The following is a 14,844-nucleotide window of genomic DNA, read 5'->3' on the forward strand; positions in this document are numbered from 1 at the left end:
AGTTCCGGCGTTCCATATATAATGGTTTACTTTTATGAATTGTGACTTGTGTGGAAAGTTGTTTCATTGGCATTCATACCACATCTTCTTATATCTATGTTGATGTTATACATCAATTTATTGTCTTCATGTATGTTTCCCTGGTGTGTTTTTTTCCTTGCCATAACAATGTGCAACGCATAGTGTCCTTAGCCATAGTTACATATAATATATCCCTTTCATATAATTTATGAAGTAAAACACAAGAAGATACTTACTTATAAGTTAACGTGTTTATTCAAACTTTAATAGATATATATGTTAGCGGCAATAAGTGAATTTAGGCATTAAGCTTAAATCCTAGGCAATAAGCTAACGCCTAGGCATTAAGTTATTGCCTGAAATTTCCAGGCATTAAGCTTATTACCTGAAATTTGGTGATGATTATTCATCCTATTGCCGAACATGATTTTAGGCAATCAGTGAAATTTTAGAATTCATGTGTTTTTAGTGATTTTTCTTGAAATAAAGTATTTCTTAATTATATTCCTAATATTAATATACGTTTATCTGACTATTCTTCTAATTTTAGTACTTTTCTTATTTAAAATAGAATTAACTCATACTCTTTTTGTGGAAATACAACAAATAAAAATGATTTAAAAAAGTGATTGTATCCCATAAAAAAGGCGATTCTATACAATACTTATAATAATTATTTGAAAATGGTCACTTCACTGGTCCACTTGGTTTGAACGGGTCAAAAGTAGACAAAATTAAGATATGATTTAATGCTTACCGTTTTATTGGATAACTAAATTTTCTTTGTTAAAATATTTGTTAAATGCCCTCAGGCCATTTTGTTTTTTTTCACTTCTTCATCTTGATTATTCGCAACCATGTCTATTTAGGAAAAAAATTCTTGAATCTTTGAGGTCTAAATTCGTATCAGGGAAAAAAGGAGCATATACCGTAGAGTAAAGTACCATGATCTTTTGGCAAAGATTAAACTTTTGAAATCATCACTAAAAGAAAGTGACAAAAGATTACTACATTTTAAGAATGTGATCTACCGAATTAGACTATTTACCGGATTTGTAATCACATAAGCAACACGACGGGTGTCACATGTGGAGCAGGATCTACTTACCTATCAGGAGCACATGAGATCATCCCTATTTTTTGGTGGGGTTCGTGTTGTTTATTCTTTAGTTTTCTATGTTGTGTCATGTGTACTATTGTTTTTCTGGTTGTCTTTTTCATTTTTAGCCATGGCGTTGTCAGTTTGTTTTAGATTTATGAGTTTGACTATCTCTTTGGTATATTTCGTCCACCTTTTAAGAAGGTATGACATTTTTAACATTGGTGGTTTTAAAAGGTTGATAACTGAAGTCAGCGAGGATGACGAGGGAAAATTTAAAATTTATTTCTTCCTAGAGGAATTTTATGGTATTTTGGAAAAGGCACATAAAGAAACAGGTCATGGCGGCAGAGATCGCATGATAAAACAACTAAATAATGGATATGCTAGCATTTCACGTGATGCAATTGAATTATTTCTGTTACTTTGTGAAAATAGCAATATGAAAACAAAACATATACAGAAAGGAGTAGTAGTGAAACCCATTCTATCTAAAGACTTTAACAGTAGAGGACAAGTTGATTTGATGGATTTTCAATCAAACCCAAATGGAAACTATAAATTTATTATGGTTTTTCATGACCACCTTACAAAATTTTGTAAGATTAAAGCCCTTACCTCGGAATGTGCATCAGAGGTGGCTTTTAATCTAATTGATATTTTTACAATTTTTGGTGCGCCCCATATACTGCAAAGTGACAATGGTCGGGAATTCACAGCTTTGGTCATATCTGAGTTAAAATTAATGTGGCCAGAACTTGTTATCTTTCATGGGAAACTGATACATCCCCAGTCACAGGGTAGCATTGAGCGATCAAATTGAGATATCCATGACATGCTAAGTGCATGTCTGAGGAACAATGAATCAACAAAGTGGTCAACTGGTATCAAGTTTGTCCACATTCAAAAAAATTCAACTATAAACAACGGCATTGGAAGGTCCCCCTATGAAGTCTTATTTGGTAAATGTGCAGCAATTGGATTAACATCAGAAACCAAATTCCGAAAGAAATATGACCTTAGAAAAGGAAAAGGACTTACTAAAGCTCCAGACATAGTCTGTAAATGATCAACCTGTAAGTGAAAATGAAACAGAAAACATTGTCGATGCCTCTGATATAGCAGAATATATTGCAGAACCAAATGTGGAACCTTCTACTTCAATCACTGATGAGTAATATTTCATGACTCTTAATATAAAAACATATTTTATCTGTGATATTATTTCCAGTAGATGACATTTTAAACTTCAGTTCTCGTTATGTTATTATGTAACAAATGTATAATTTTAATTTAATTAAATAGATGTTTTGTATTTACTCGCATTTATACTTTAGGCATTAAGCTTAATGCCTGGACACAATTTTCAGGATTTAAGCTAAAATCCTAGGATTTAAGACTAATGCCTAACATCATTTAGGCATTAGACTTAATGCCTAGGCGTTAGCTTATTGCCTAGGATTTAAGCTTAATGCCTAATTTCACTTATTGCCGCTAACATATATATATATATATATGACCACTAATAAATTACGTTATATTTGTTTGAGGAATACAATCATAAATAGGTGACTGTTGTTTTCCTTTGCATTAAGTTTCACTGACTGGAGACTATCAAAAAAGAAAAGGTAAATTAATGATTTTGTTCTCTAATTACTTACAAACAGGAGGGATGGTAGATTACAAATGACGCAGAATAGACATTATTTACTTTCCTGTCTAAATTCATGTTTTTCATGTATTGGTGAATCAGGAAATAAGGTCAATATCAAAAAATGTATTTTCTTCCTGTTTTAATTCACCAATTAAGATTATTTTTTTCGCGAAATTTAACTCTCATCTCCAATAAGATAGTATCGTAAGCGTGGCGTTATCAAAATTGTTAATACATTCTTCTTTCAAAATAGATTTACATTGAAGATTACATTAGTTTTTATGAGATACAAGGAAGTACTAAAACCGATATCACAAATTGACTGGACAAATTTGAAGACAATAAATGTCAAAATATAGAACCGTGTTAACAATATCAAAACAATCTGAAAACATGTTAATAGACAAAAACATTCCAATTCATTTTTTTTATTAATGCATTCTCAAAAATCAATCAAAAATTAATTATATAATAATTTTATTATAATGCCCTGAAATTTTAACTTGTGTAAATGGTCAACCAACCATCTTTAAACACTTTATTTAGACCTGCAGGTATATATAAAAATTCAGATGAACTAAACTATTTACCAGCTGTCATATAAGTGAAGTCTATTCTACCTGTTTAACAGTTTAATGGTTTGCTCTTATAGTATGCCATTATTTCACTGTACAGGATTGGTGGCAAGTATGGCGACTCTCAAACATATAAACCTGCAAGAATATTAAGTTTCTGTACTTAGTCACAGGCATATTAATCAGTTGAAAGCCTTTTTTCTGTCTAGCAAACAGGTTTTTCGTTTTTCATTCTAGCATAGCACGACTTCTGTTTGAATTTTCTATATGTGGTCATCCGATACATTTTACAGACTATTGTAAAGTCTTTTCGAATTACACATGGCCGTTCAGCTACCTATAATTGTTTTCATTTACAATTTCCTATTGGTTTCTAATTTATAGTTGTCATTATTGGCAATTATACCACAATTGTTTTACCAAGCTGTAAAGGGAAGTGTAGACAGTCTCCTTCGGTGGGTAGATTAAATACGCTTTTTCTAACGTTCGACACGAAGACACTATTCCACCTGTCACAAAATTAAAAGACTCGCCATGTTCGAACACAGAGTTTCAAAAACTTTTTGCGTGTAATGTATAAAATTGTAAAATGTTTGCCCATGTAAAAAGTAAATATATGAAGACACATGTATACAGAAAGATTGTCAATGGAGGTTAGGCAAACATCATACACTTATCTAATCATAATTCTTTTGTTTTTGATTGTCGATACAATTTGCTGGACAAATGAAATAAAAATTCGTTAAAGATCTGCTTTTAGTTTGGAAGATAAAAATAAAAAATAAAACATCTTTATTTTTTATTGTAACCAAAATCATGCAAAAACTTAACAACAGTTGTCATTATAACCTTCATCTCTTGGTTTGCACACACGTCAGTTGTTTCTGCAACTTCAATCTACATCATATTATTATTACGTTTGCGCATTTATTGTCGTCAATATTGCTTTTTGACAGAAATTGATTTTAACAGATTACTCAGCACGGGACGTTTGCGGTTTTTCATAGGACATTTGCGCTTTTGTATTTGGACGCTTGCGCTTCAAATCATAGGACATTTGCACTTTAGAAAACTGACATTTGCGCTTTTTACATAAGACATTTGCGCTTTTGCAATATTTGTTATTTATGACTATTCATCCTCTTTTATCCGGACTTGGGAGTAGCAGGTTCATTGAAGCCGTCGGTGTTCTTTTAACGAGATTTAGTGTTAAACCCGACCTTTTTTCACCTAAAAAAATAATTATCCATTACTCTTGCTGGATGATTTTCAATCCTTTTCAATCCAGAATTCTCTTGACGGAGTTAATAAAATTGTAACTGGACACACGATTCGTAATCAATTAACTCAATTATGTACCGATTGAGATTATAGCTTCTTTGCGGAGGTTGACCACATGACAGAGACAAAACAGATTCATCGATATTTTTTGTTATTTCTACATAATTTTTATATATAGATAATGATATCCAATGCTCCAATTTTTGCAAATCAACCTCAACCAGTACAAACAGATGTCCACATATCACGGATAAGATCACTCCGGATCCTTGGTGGAGCACAGATTGGTCTTGGTGTCATTTGTGTTATCCTTGGAATTGTTGGAGTTATTCTAAGTAACACCAACAGTAACAGTAATTGCAGTTATGATTATCTGTATGGATATGATCAATACTATTATTGCAGGGATTCAAGCGGTATCTTCGTATTGTATTTGATTTGCATTGCTTTTTCAGGTTGGGTAAGTAACACTTCTTATGAAATCATACTGCTTTTTTCGTCTTTCGTCTAAAATACATTTCTTAAATGTAATGGTCACATTATAATGTAATTAATTTAATTAAATACTTAAGCACAGTTAAAAGGAAACGAATCAAAATTACAGCCCAGTAGTCAACACTTCGGTGTTGACATGAATATCAATAATGTGGTAATTTATATAAATTTCCTGTTTGCACAAAACTTTGAATTTTTCGAGAAAAAAAAACTAAGCATTTTCTTATCCCAGGCATAGATTACCTAGCCGTATTTGGCACAACTTTTTTGGAATTTTGGATCCTCAATGCTCTTCAACTTTGTACTTGTTTGGTTTTATAAATATTTTGATATGAGCGTCACTGATGAGCCTTATGTAGACGAAACGCGTACATGGTGTACTAAATTATAATCATGGTACCTTTGATAACTATTAACACCACTGGGTCGATGCCACTGCTGGTGGCTTTAGTTCCCGAGGGTATTACCAGTCCAGTAGTCAACACTTCGGTGTTGACATGAATATCAATGGTGTGGTCATTTATATAAATTTCCTGTTTACAAAACTTTGAATTTTTCGAAAAAACTAAGGATTTTCTTATCCCAGGCATAGATTACCGAATCTGCGTAAGGAGTACACTCCTGTTATTACGTCCGTATAGTGTGAATGCTCGAGTATAACGTATCAACTGAAATATGTAAAATAGGGCAGATGGTATGTTACAGCTAAGCAGTGGAAAATTTATAATAGGGAAGTTGAAATCGTCGCGTTAGTCATAGATCTTTTTTCTTTTATTAATTGATATATATTGCTCTGTGAGTACCATCGTGACAATTCATTATCATACAACATTTGGATATTGTTTACTTATGTGTAGCCATTGCACAAGGTCAATACGTTTCTCATACTGCTCATGGCGTTTTGGCAATACATTCTGGTGTATGTGGAATCAGTGATACTTAAGTAGGTGCGAACATGATTTATTTATTTGCTTTGCACTTATTTCCAATGACTGAGATTAATTTTTGTCTATTGATTTATATGAACTATTCATGTGAAATCATTTGAATAAGCCAAAAATAATATTGGGTTTTCAGATTGTTTTTATACCATCCCACTGATATGCCTAATATATATGAAACGGGCGTTAATTGTTTTATATAAGCTCTTGTATGTGCCTCATGTGAAATCATTTGAAAAAGTCAATGATAAAATTGGGCTTTCAGATTGTTTTATACAATCGTCACTGATGGGTCTAATATATGAAACGGGAGTCTTGCATGTAAAAATATAAAATGTATCTTTGATGGGTTTTGGTATCTGTCATTTTAAAATGCGTACTTATGTAAATATACCGCATAGGCTCTGTTAAGTAGTGTCTTGTGACCTATTGTGGAAGTCTGTAACATTAGCTAAAAAATCAAATTAAACTTAAACAGATGACTGCATTGATTCGATGTTTCCATTTAATAGCGGTTCAACATTATACATATATTTCTTTTATCAAACATTACATTTGGTTACTTTGAAGCTTAAAACTAAAGAATTCATGCAACAGTACACATATATTTTTTCGCTGATATATTTGTCCTTAACCTCTATCTAGTGTACCTAGCGTCCTGCTTAATGTTTTTTACTTCGATATCAAATAAAAATATACTGAGGTTTATTATATTTGCTTTATCTATTTTGCAGAACGTGTTTAAAATTTAATTGGTTTGAAATATCATAAACAATATGGTATCCTAACAAACTACATTTCCATCTTTGGTGACATTTTTTATCTCTTTAAAATATTCACTCTAGATTCATTTATTTTCATGGGTACTAATTTATGTGGATTGAAGTAAAAATGCATTTTTCATGGATACTTAGTTTCATGGTTTTGAAAGTAAAATTGATAATGGCAATGGCAACTCTAAGGCCTCAGAGCAGAAGACAGCCACAAATTACCAAAATTCGACATCGCAGGAAAATTCCGCAACCGCATGTTCTATGAATATGGACGTCACACAAAAATTCAAAACATATATATAAACCAAAATTTCAAAAAACATACAAGGCATACCCCGATTATTGGCTCCTGTCTCGGAACTTGTAACCAAAATACAGCTGGGTTAAAAATGTTTTGTGAGATTACCATTGTCCTGTTATACTTATGTAGAATAAACAAACACGTAGCAGAATGCCACTAAGACTATTAAGTTTAAAGAAGTCAGAGTCCGATATCATAATATATAAGTAAGAAACTAAGCAAAACTACAATGATACATGAATTAACAAAGGACTACTAGCAGTTACTTGCATGCCAGTCCCAGACTTCAATTAACTGATTGAAAGATTTTGTCTTCGTCATATAAGAATCAAGCATAATCCCAACCGTAAGGGGTTTAGCATAAAAAATTACATGGGAGCTTCAGCACAGTAATTTTGGACACAATCTTTTACAAGATAATTGACAGTCATATCTTATAAAATCAACGTCTGCGTTAGTTTGCTAGACATTTGATTACGAACCAATGTGCTTGGAGTAACCAGTAGTCATTGAAATTGAAAGCGATTAAACTACGCAACATGTCTAATATACAGTTGAACACAAAAATCAGTAGGATTTTTTCTTCTTTGTCTTTTACAAAATCTGATCTCTTCGTTGTCTTTTACAATGTATGATCAAATGCTTTACATGTGTATAACGCATTTAATTGATTTCGATTTCCCGCTCATAAAGGATTATTTGCACAGGCAATTTGGAATTGAAAAAAAACTTCAAAACATATTTATCATATTAAAAGGATACATTCTTTATTTTCATTTCTTTGTGACCTTAACGTAAACACGTTTATCTTAGTTTGAAATTTAAACACACAGTTTATTAATTATCGATCTCAGAGTGTAACAAAGTCCCAGTGCTTCTTTTTTTACGTTTTTCGTGTTCTGTTTTTAGTTTCAATCATACAATTTCGCACATGAATCAAGTGAACTCATCAAAGTCGACGTGTTTTTCTGTCATTGTGTTTTCAAGATCAAACCTATAGAAAAAGATAAATCAACAATTTATAACAGTAAAGACAGAACTGATGGGTCGTAAAGATTTTAAATGGAAAAAGGACCTCGAAATGTCAGTACATTTAAATGCATAATTGAATATACAAATATTATATAATCTTTGTGATACATTTTTCCATGTTATGTAACGAACATTTTTATGTCCATTGGTTGCTCTAGACAATCTGTTGTTATAAAGTTATAATGCTAGAAATGTTTCATGCAAATGAAATAAACTGGTTTTTATTTAATATAAAGTAAAATAAAAATTTGTATTTTCAGTTTCTACTGACAGGTTGTTTACCTTTATGCATGACAGAACAACGACAATCAAGCTGGAAATGTTTAGTTCGTAATATTATATATTCTTATTTAAGAAAATAAAAAGACTTTTACTAAACTCATAAACCTGTATAATATTGACATAAGATAAGACTTGGGGTATAAATGTAAATCAATCATCTATCCGGCAGAATGCAAATGACCTGGATTTAAACAACTATACGTTACCGTACGACATTTGATAATAAATAAAAGTAATTTTATGCCGAATAAATGTAAACAACTTGAGAAGACAAGTATGGTGAAGAATTTGAAACGAACAAACCTATTGAAATGATTTATAACTGACGTAAACGAAACCGCAAAATAACATTTATTATAAGCAACTATGAATATAGTTTTATTTATGTGTCTGATTTTACAATGTCCGTTTAAGTTACGTTGATTTAATTAGTTTCCCTTTTTAATTTGTAGACCGTAGCGTTTCTGGTTTGTAATATATTGTCAGCTGTTGTATTTTCGTCCACTGTGTTTTCTTTAGCAATTGTCGGATCCCTTATTGTAAGTATCATTATTCAAATAACGTCGAACATTAAATAACAAGGTAACAACTGATCTAAAAATATGCAGTGGTATATTCGAATTCATATCTCATGATGTAGTGTTTTCTGTCACGCATTTCAATATGTAGTTCTAATCTTGTACAGATGGGTGCACTCCTAATCTTGACACTAGTTAATTTAAAGTAGTTCTTTAAACCGTTCTATAGTTAAACATGGGAACAATTCAGCAGACCTGTAAGGTAACTTTATACGTAGAAGACCTGACCTCATGTGTACATTTTTAAGGACTTCTGCAAAACAAGTTTGATAGAGCAGACCTGTTCACAGGACATATCAGATAGACGAGACCAGGCCGGTTGACAGATCTGCTCCACCAGACCAGACCTGTAGACAGGTCTGCCTGATCATGGGGACTGGTCTGCTTTTTATAAGAAGTATGTATGGTGTGTCTACAAGTTATCATTTTGTACAAATTATAATTTGTACAATTTGTATTTTGACTTTGTACAAATTGTAATTTGAACAAAAAGTGTGTGTACATATTACAATTTGTACAAAAATGGACAAAATTTCACTTATAACTTGTACAATAATTTATCATATGGATTTTGGTGAAAAAACATTGATACACATTATTGAATTGCTAATAAATGACCACACAGTACACCTTAGTTACAAAATTCAAAAAATAGTTCTTTATCATTCGTTTGAGGAGATGATCTAATGATTTATGGAATCAGGTATTGCAACCATCTTTTGACTCTCAAATCGATGCCGACCTGTTTTACAGGCATTTTAACTACTTCCCAAGCTCAGGGAATGTTGCTGTGAATAAACTTGTGTATTTCACTGCTTCAGTCAGACTTTTAGACAAATGAATATCCCAGAAAAAAAACGAGATTAGACACCCCGTTTGGTCCGGAACATGTCAGTCGTTTTTCAGATGTTTTTTATCAATGTTTTTCTTTCAACAAGGATGTTTGCTTTATAAATATCTATGATAGTATATGACTGTGCATAAACCTTAAGGGAAATCAGTGCAGACAGAATGACTTTTATTTTATAAGAAAACCAATTGGTGTAGTATAATAAAATCATCAGCCCCGATGGCATTAAACCATCAATCTTTTCACAGACAAAAGTGAAGCGGAATAAGTCATATAAATCCAATCTTTTGTGCCAATTACAAAAATAAATTATAACTTGTTTAAGGAAAGATTTGATTGTTTTTAAGGACTTTTTGAAATAACGAATTTTAAAGTGGCAACAAATCTTTTGAGATCCTTTTCACGATCATCAAAATGTTGTACACGATCTTTCACGATACAAAATATCAAATTTTACAAATATAATCGTTACTTTTCTGAATAAAAAAAAAATCCTCAAAATAACGATAAAAACTAATCAAGCCGTACTGTTGAAAGATTTTTTAAAGAAAAGTAGTTTATTTATTAAAAATTACTTTTTTCCCCTAAAAAATATCGAAGATCAACCTGCTTTTTGTAGTTGTGTTAAAAACGGTGTATTTTGTATAAGGTTTAGTGTGTGGTCAGTTAATTACAATTCTATCGTGTGAATCAATGCATATTTCACCAAAACTCATATTCAAAACTGTTGTACAAGTTATAAGTGAATTTTGGTCAAATTTTGTACAAATTGTAATTTGTACAGGCACATTTTGTACAGATTATAATTTATACAAAGTCAAAATACAAATTATAATTTGTACCATCATTTTGTACAAATTATAATTTGTACAAAATGATAATTTGTACACAACATATGCATTGTTTCTACGTTGATACATACAGTCTGTACATGTATATGTAATGATAACAATTAGTACCAGTGAGTACATCTCAAACGTACATCAAGCACGATAATGTCATTCATAAATTAGAGCAGTCTTGTTTACAAATTAACTTTTGACCATTGTTTCTTTATCTTGGAGGATAAGACTAGACCAAAGTTAACTTGAGGTCAAGTTAACTAAATCTTATAGGAGCAGTTAACTTTGGATCATGTGCATTTTATCATGGACCCAACCAAAGCTAACTTTTATAAGAACAGGACTGGTTTGAGTTTTAATAGCAGACCTAGTCATAAGTTAACTTGTGTGTAGTACTGCTTGTGTCAAAGCTAACTTCGTCTAAAGTTTACTTCAATACTGGCCATGGACCTGTCTTGAAGTTAAATTTTCGTGCAATTATTTATCAGTGGAAGTACCACGTCTGCTTTTTATGTTAACACAAATTCTGTCATACGACGGTTCACAGCAGTCATAAAACCAGTTCTAAGTTAACTTTAACCAGTCATAAAGTCTGCTTATTAAGTTAGATAGCTGTACAGGTTAGGACTGCAACAATCTGTAGACTTATTTGATTGTTAACAAGCCAATTAAGTTCAAGTTGAATGTGCGCAATGATGATTAAGACGAGGAAAATGCAAATTGCCAATCAACATAACTGTATTTGAAACTTTTCGGTGCATGTGTCTAATGTTGCAATCAAAAGTGTTGGAAGGAACCACTCTTATTAAACAAAATACAAAATAAATCTTTTATGTCTTTGTCTTATAAGATGATGTCCTCTCGGTCATCTAACACCACTGTAAGTAATGAATCTTTAAAAAGTTAAATTATACATAACGGCACTGCATTGCGAGAATTGATGATTTTACTTTCATTAATAGCAAATTTCTTATTGCGTTGTGTATTCTGCGTTTAACATGTTGATATATACTATTTTTATGTATTCCTCTGTCCTGAGTGTACTTACGTTTATTTTACTGTATTTCGGTCACGCAATGAAGTCATTTAAGCATTGCATTATAAGCGAGAGGTTTGGCTAATCATAAAAATCCACCATTGTTTTCTCAAAATATCCTATACACGTCAGAAACTGACAGTTGATTTCTTTAATCCGATTTTTTGTATTTTGGCGTTTGCTCTTTTTGTATTTCAGTGTTTCCATTGTTCCGCTATTTTTCTCTTATTGTTGATATGTTTTTTGCTTAATCGAAACATAACTACTGACTAGGTGTTTACCACTATTTGCTTTATTTGAACACTACTTCACTTTATTGTATGCTAAAACAATACTTTTTACATATTTTAAATAACCCTTTGTGGAAATATATATAACGCACTGTGTTTTGTCTCACAAATATTCATTGTAAAAATAGAAGAGGGATTTTTTGGAGCCGTAAGTTAAACATGTAGAAGGATCGACCTGTGTTTTACAGTGGAAATTGATCAGTTATGTACAATATATGATGCTTGTGTTATGTGTCACTTGGATACAGTGTTTGGTACTGAATTTGTTAATTATGCTGTTTCACCCACCATTTACCAAGTAACGTATGCCCCTACAACAACGAAACATATTATAATAACTGTAAATTACGGCCATGTGATAATGGCTGAAACTCTATGCTTTATTTCATATTTTCCATGACTTATTATTCAGCAATCGAATTTCAGGCTGAATATAATACTGAAAGTATTGTTACAGTGTCTGCCATTCTAGCTATTTTTGCCTTCGTCGAATTCATCATATCTATTGTTGCTGCATCCCACTGCTGCTGTTGTTCACAGCTCAATATTGGAAATGTAGGTGTATTCATTTTTTATCTAAGTTATATCCTGAAACGTAGTGTTTAAATATGTATTTTTTTAAATACAACGTTTTCTTTTTCTTTCAAAACAAAAACGTTTTCTAATTCTTCTAAAATATAAGCTGAGCTTTACTCACGTCACAGTTGCAATTTTAAAGTAATTTGTATTTTGAACATCGTCGGAAAACCAATGTACAATATTGTTGGTGCTGCTTCTTACAAATTTGAATAAAACTATTTTAACAGTAAAATTACAGGTATCTGCTCATTTTACTTATGATACGGTTATTTTTTTATGTAATCCTTTTGTACGTGCATTTATGTCCGTCTCGATAATCAAAACAATTGTTTAATATAAAAAAAACGGAAGAGTTCTGGCTCGCCATGTGCTACACATGCTCATTTTAACATTGGTAGGTGTTTTATGTATATTTGACAATATTTTCCACTTTTGAACGCTCGTTATAAACGTATTGACATTTATAATGCATAAGAATGACCAGAGAGCATGTCATGACAACACCTTTTCTTAAATACATCTACATTTAAGTTAATGAATTACTATATTAAAATAATTTGGTCATACATAAAAACAATCATGTTTTTGAATAGATTCAGATATGTTTAAGAATTTTGAATGACATGTTCCAATTATGCAATCACTTTACCGCGTGTTAAATATAACAAATCGTACCATACTTCAATAAATGGTATTTTCACTGGTTATATCTGTAACATGTGATATATATGTAGGCATTTATTATTTTCCAGCAGCAAAGTGTCATATATATCCACACAGCACAACCTGGAATGATACATAACATGCCAAACACAAGAATTCTTACAGGGAACCAATACGAATACGATCAACTATGGAAGCCCGAAATGGCGGGATATAATGGTCAAAAGCCGGCTAATATAACAAATAACCAACAACAACCAAGTCATTTGCAAGGAAATCAAATTCTAATACCAGACTACCATGGACAACAACCACAACCATTTACAATGGCTTACCAGCAACAGAACATAAACGCGCAACAATTGGTATATTCACCCGAAGCTGCTGGGTATACGACTATTCAAGAAGTTGATAATAATTAGCATTTATCAAGTACCTCAAATAGTCCAAGTAACAAGTGCTTCATTCTTGGAAGATGCAATTGTATGACTGTTATGTAGCAGAGGGAAAATATTACCAACCTTTTTTTTGTTCTCTTGTTACTAGCTTTCATTTTCATAGTACATTTAGCAAGTGAATATTTTTGTTTAAGCCATGAATGGCAATTTTGAGGTTGAACTCGAGTACAAAATTAAAATAATTGCTTGTATTTTAATACCACAATATTAAAAGTTGTTATTTTTCTTGCCATTTTGCACTGTGAGATGAATATAGTTATCAAAGGTACCAGGATTATAATTTAGTACGCCAGACGCGCGTTTCGTCTACATAAGACTCATCAGTGACGCTCATATCAAAATATGTATAAAGCCAAACAAGTACAAAGTTGAAGAGCATTGACGATCCAAAATTCCAAAAAGTTGTGCCAAATACGGCTAAGGTAATCTATGCCTGGGATAAGAAGTTTAGTAAACAGGAAATTTATAAAAATGACCACATTATTGATATTCATGTCAACACCGCAGTGTTGACTACTAGGCTGGTGATACCCTCGGGGACGAAACGTCCACCAGCAGTGGCATCGACCCAGTGGTGTAAATATCAAAATATTTATAAAGCCAAACAAGTACAAAGTTGAAGAGCATTGACGTATGAACACACCGTTAGAATAATATATAAAGTGTTTTATAATCATTCTAATAATTCTCAACACTATGGATTGCATTTTTTTCGTATTCTGAAAGCACACCTTTCTATTGAGACGAAACTCGCTTATCTGTTAAGTGTGATGATGGACACAGTAGAAAGTCATTTGATTCGTTTTCAATATAGTTTCACATCACAGATCGTTTGTTCAACGTTGACAGTTGCGGATCGATTAAGGAAAAATATTGGAATACAGCAGGAAATATTGATAAGGTGGAAATTTGTTCCAAGCAAGTAACTGCTTCTGGTGCATTTAGGTTAATAGACTTTTGATAATTTTTATAATAAATGATCCAGAAGTTGTACACTAGACTTCTGAACTCTTATTGAATTGCAGCAGGTGCGGTTGTTTTTATTTGCATTTATTGTCTGAAGAAAAAATATCGACTTTATCCAGCAACTTCTT

At 31.9% G+C, this 14,844-nt stretch overlaps 1 protein-coding gene across 1 annotated transcript; it reads left to right on the plus strand.

The window, feature by feature from the left end:
• Positions 1-4,811: 4,811 nt before the first annotated feature.
• Positions 4,812-13,714, plus strand: LOC134722808 (uncharacterized). The gene is made up of 4 exons (XM_063586434.1): positions 4,812-5,090; positions 8,433-8,498; positions 8,907-8,993; positions 13,382-13,714. The coding sequence occupies exons 1-4, from the start codon at positions 4,812-4,814 to the stop codon at positions 13,712-13,714; spliced, it is 765 nt and encodes a 254-aa protein (XP_063442504.1).
• Positions 13,715-14,844: the final 1,130 nt, after the last annotated feature.

This window comes from Mytilus trossulus, chromosome 6 (assembly GCF_036588685.1).
Source record: "Mytilus trossulus isolate FHL-02 chromosome 6, PNRI_Mtr1.1.1.hap1, whole genome shotgun sequence".
NCBI lineage: Eukaryota > Metazoa > Mollusca > Bivalvia > Mytilida > Mytilidae > Mytilus > Mytilus trossulus.

Excerpts from the sequence above, each read along its gene's own strand:
- LOC134722808 (XM_063586434.1), top strand. The coding sequence starts at position 4,812 with ATGATATCCAATGCTCCAATTTTTGCAAATCAACCTCAACCAGTACAA. Across the intron at positions 5,091-8,432 it reads GCATTGCTTTTTCAGGTTGG|TTTCTACTGACAGGTTGTTT; the intron begins GTAAGTAACACT and ends TTGTATTTTCAG. Across the intron at positions 8,994-13,381 it reads CAATTGTCGGATCCCTTATT|CAGCAAAGTGTCATATATAT; the intron begins GTAAGTATCATT and ends ATTATTTTCCAG.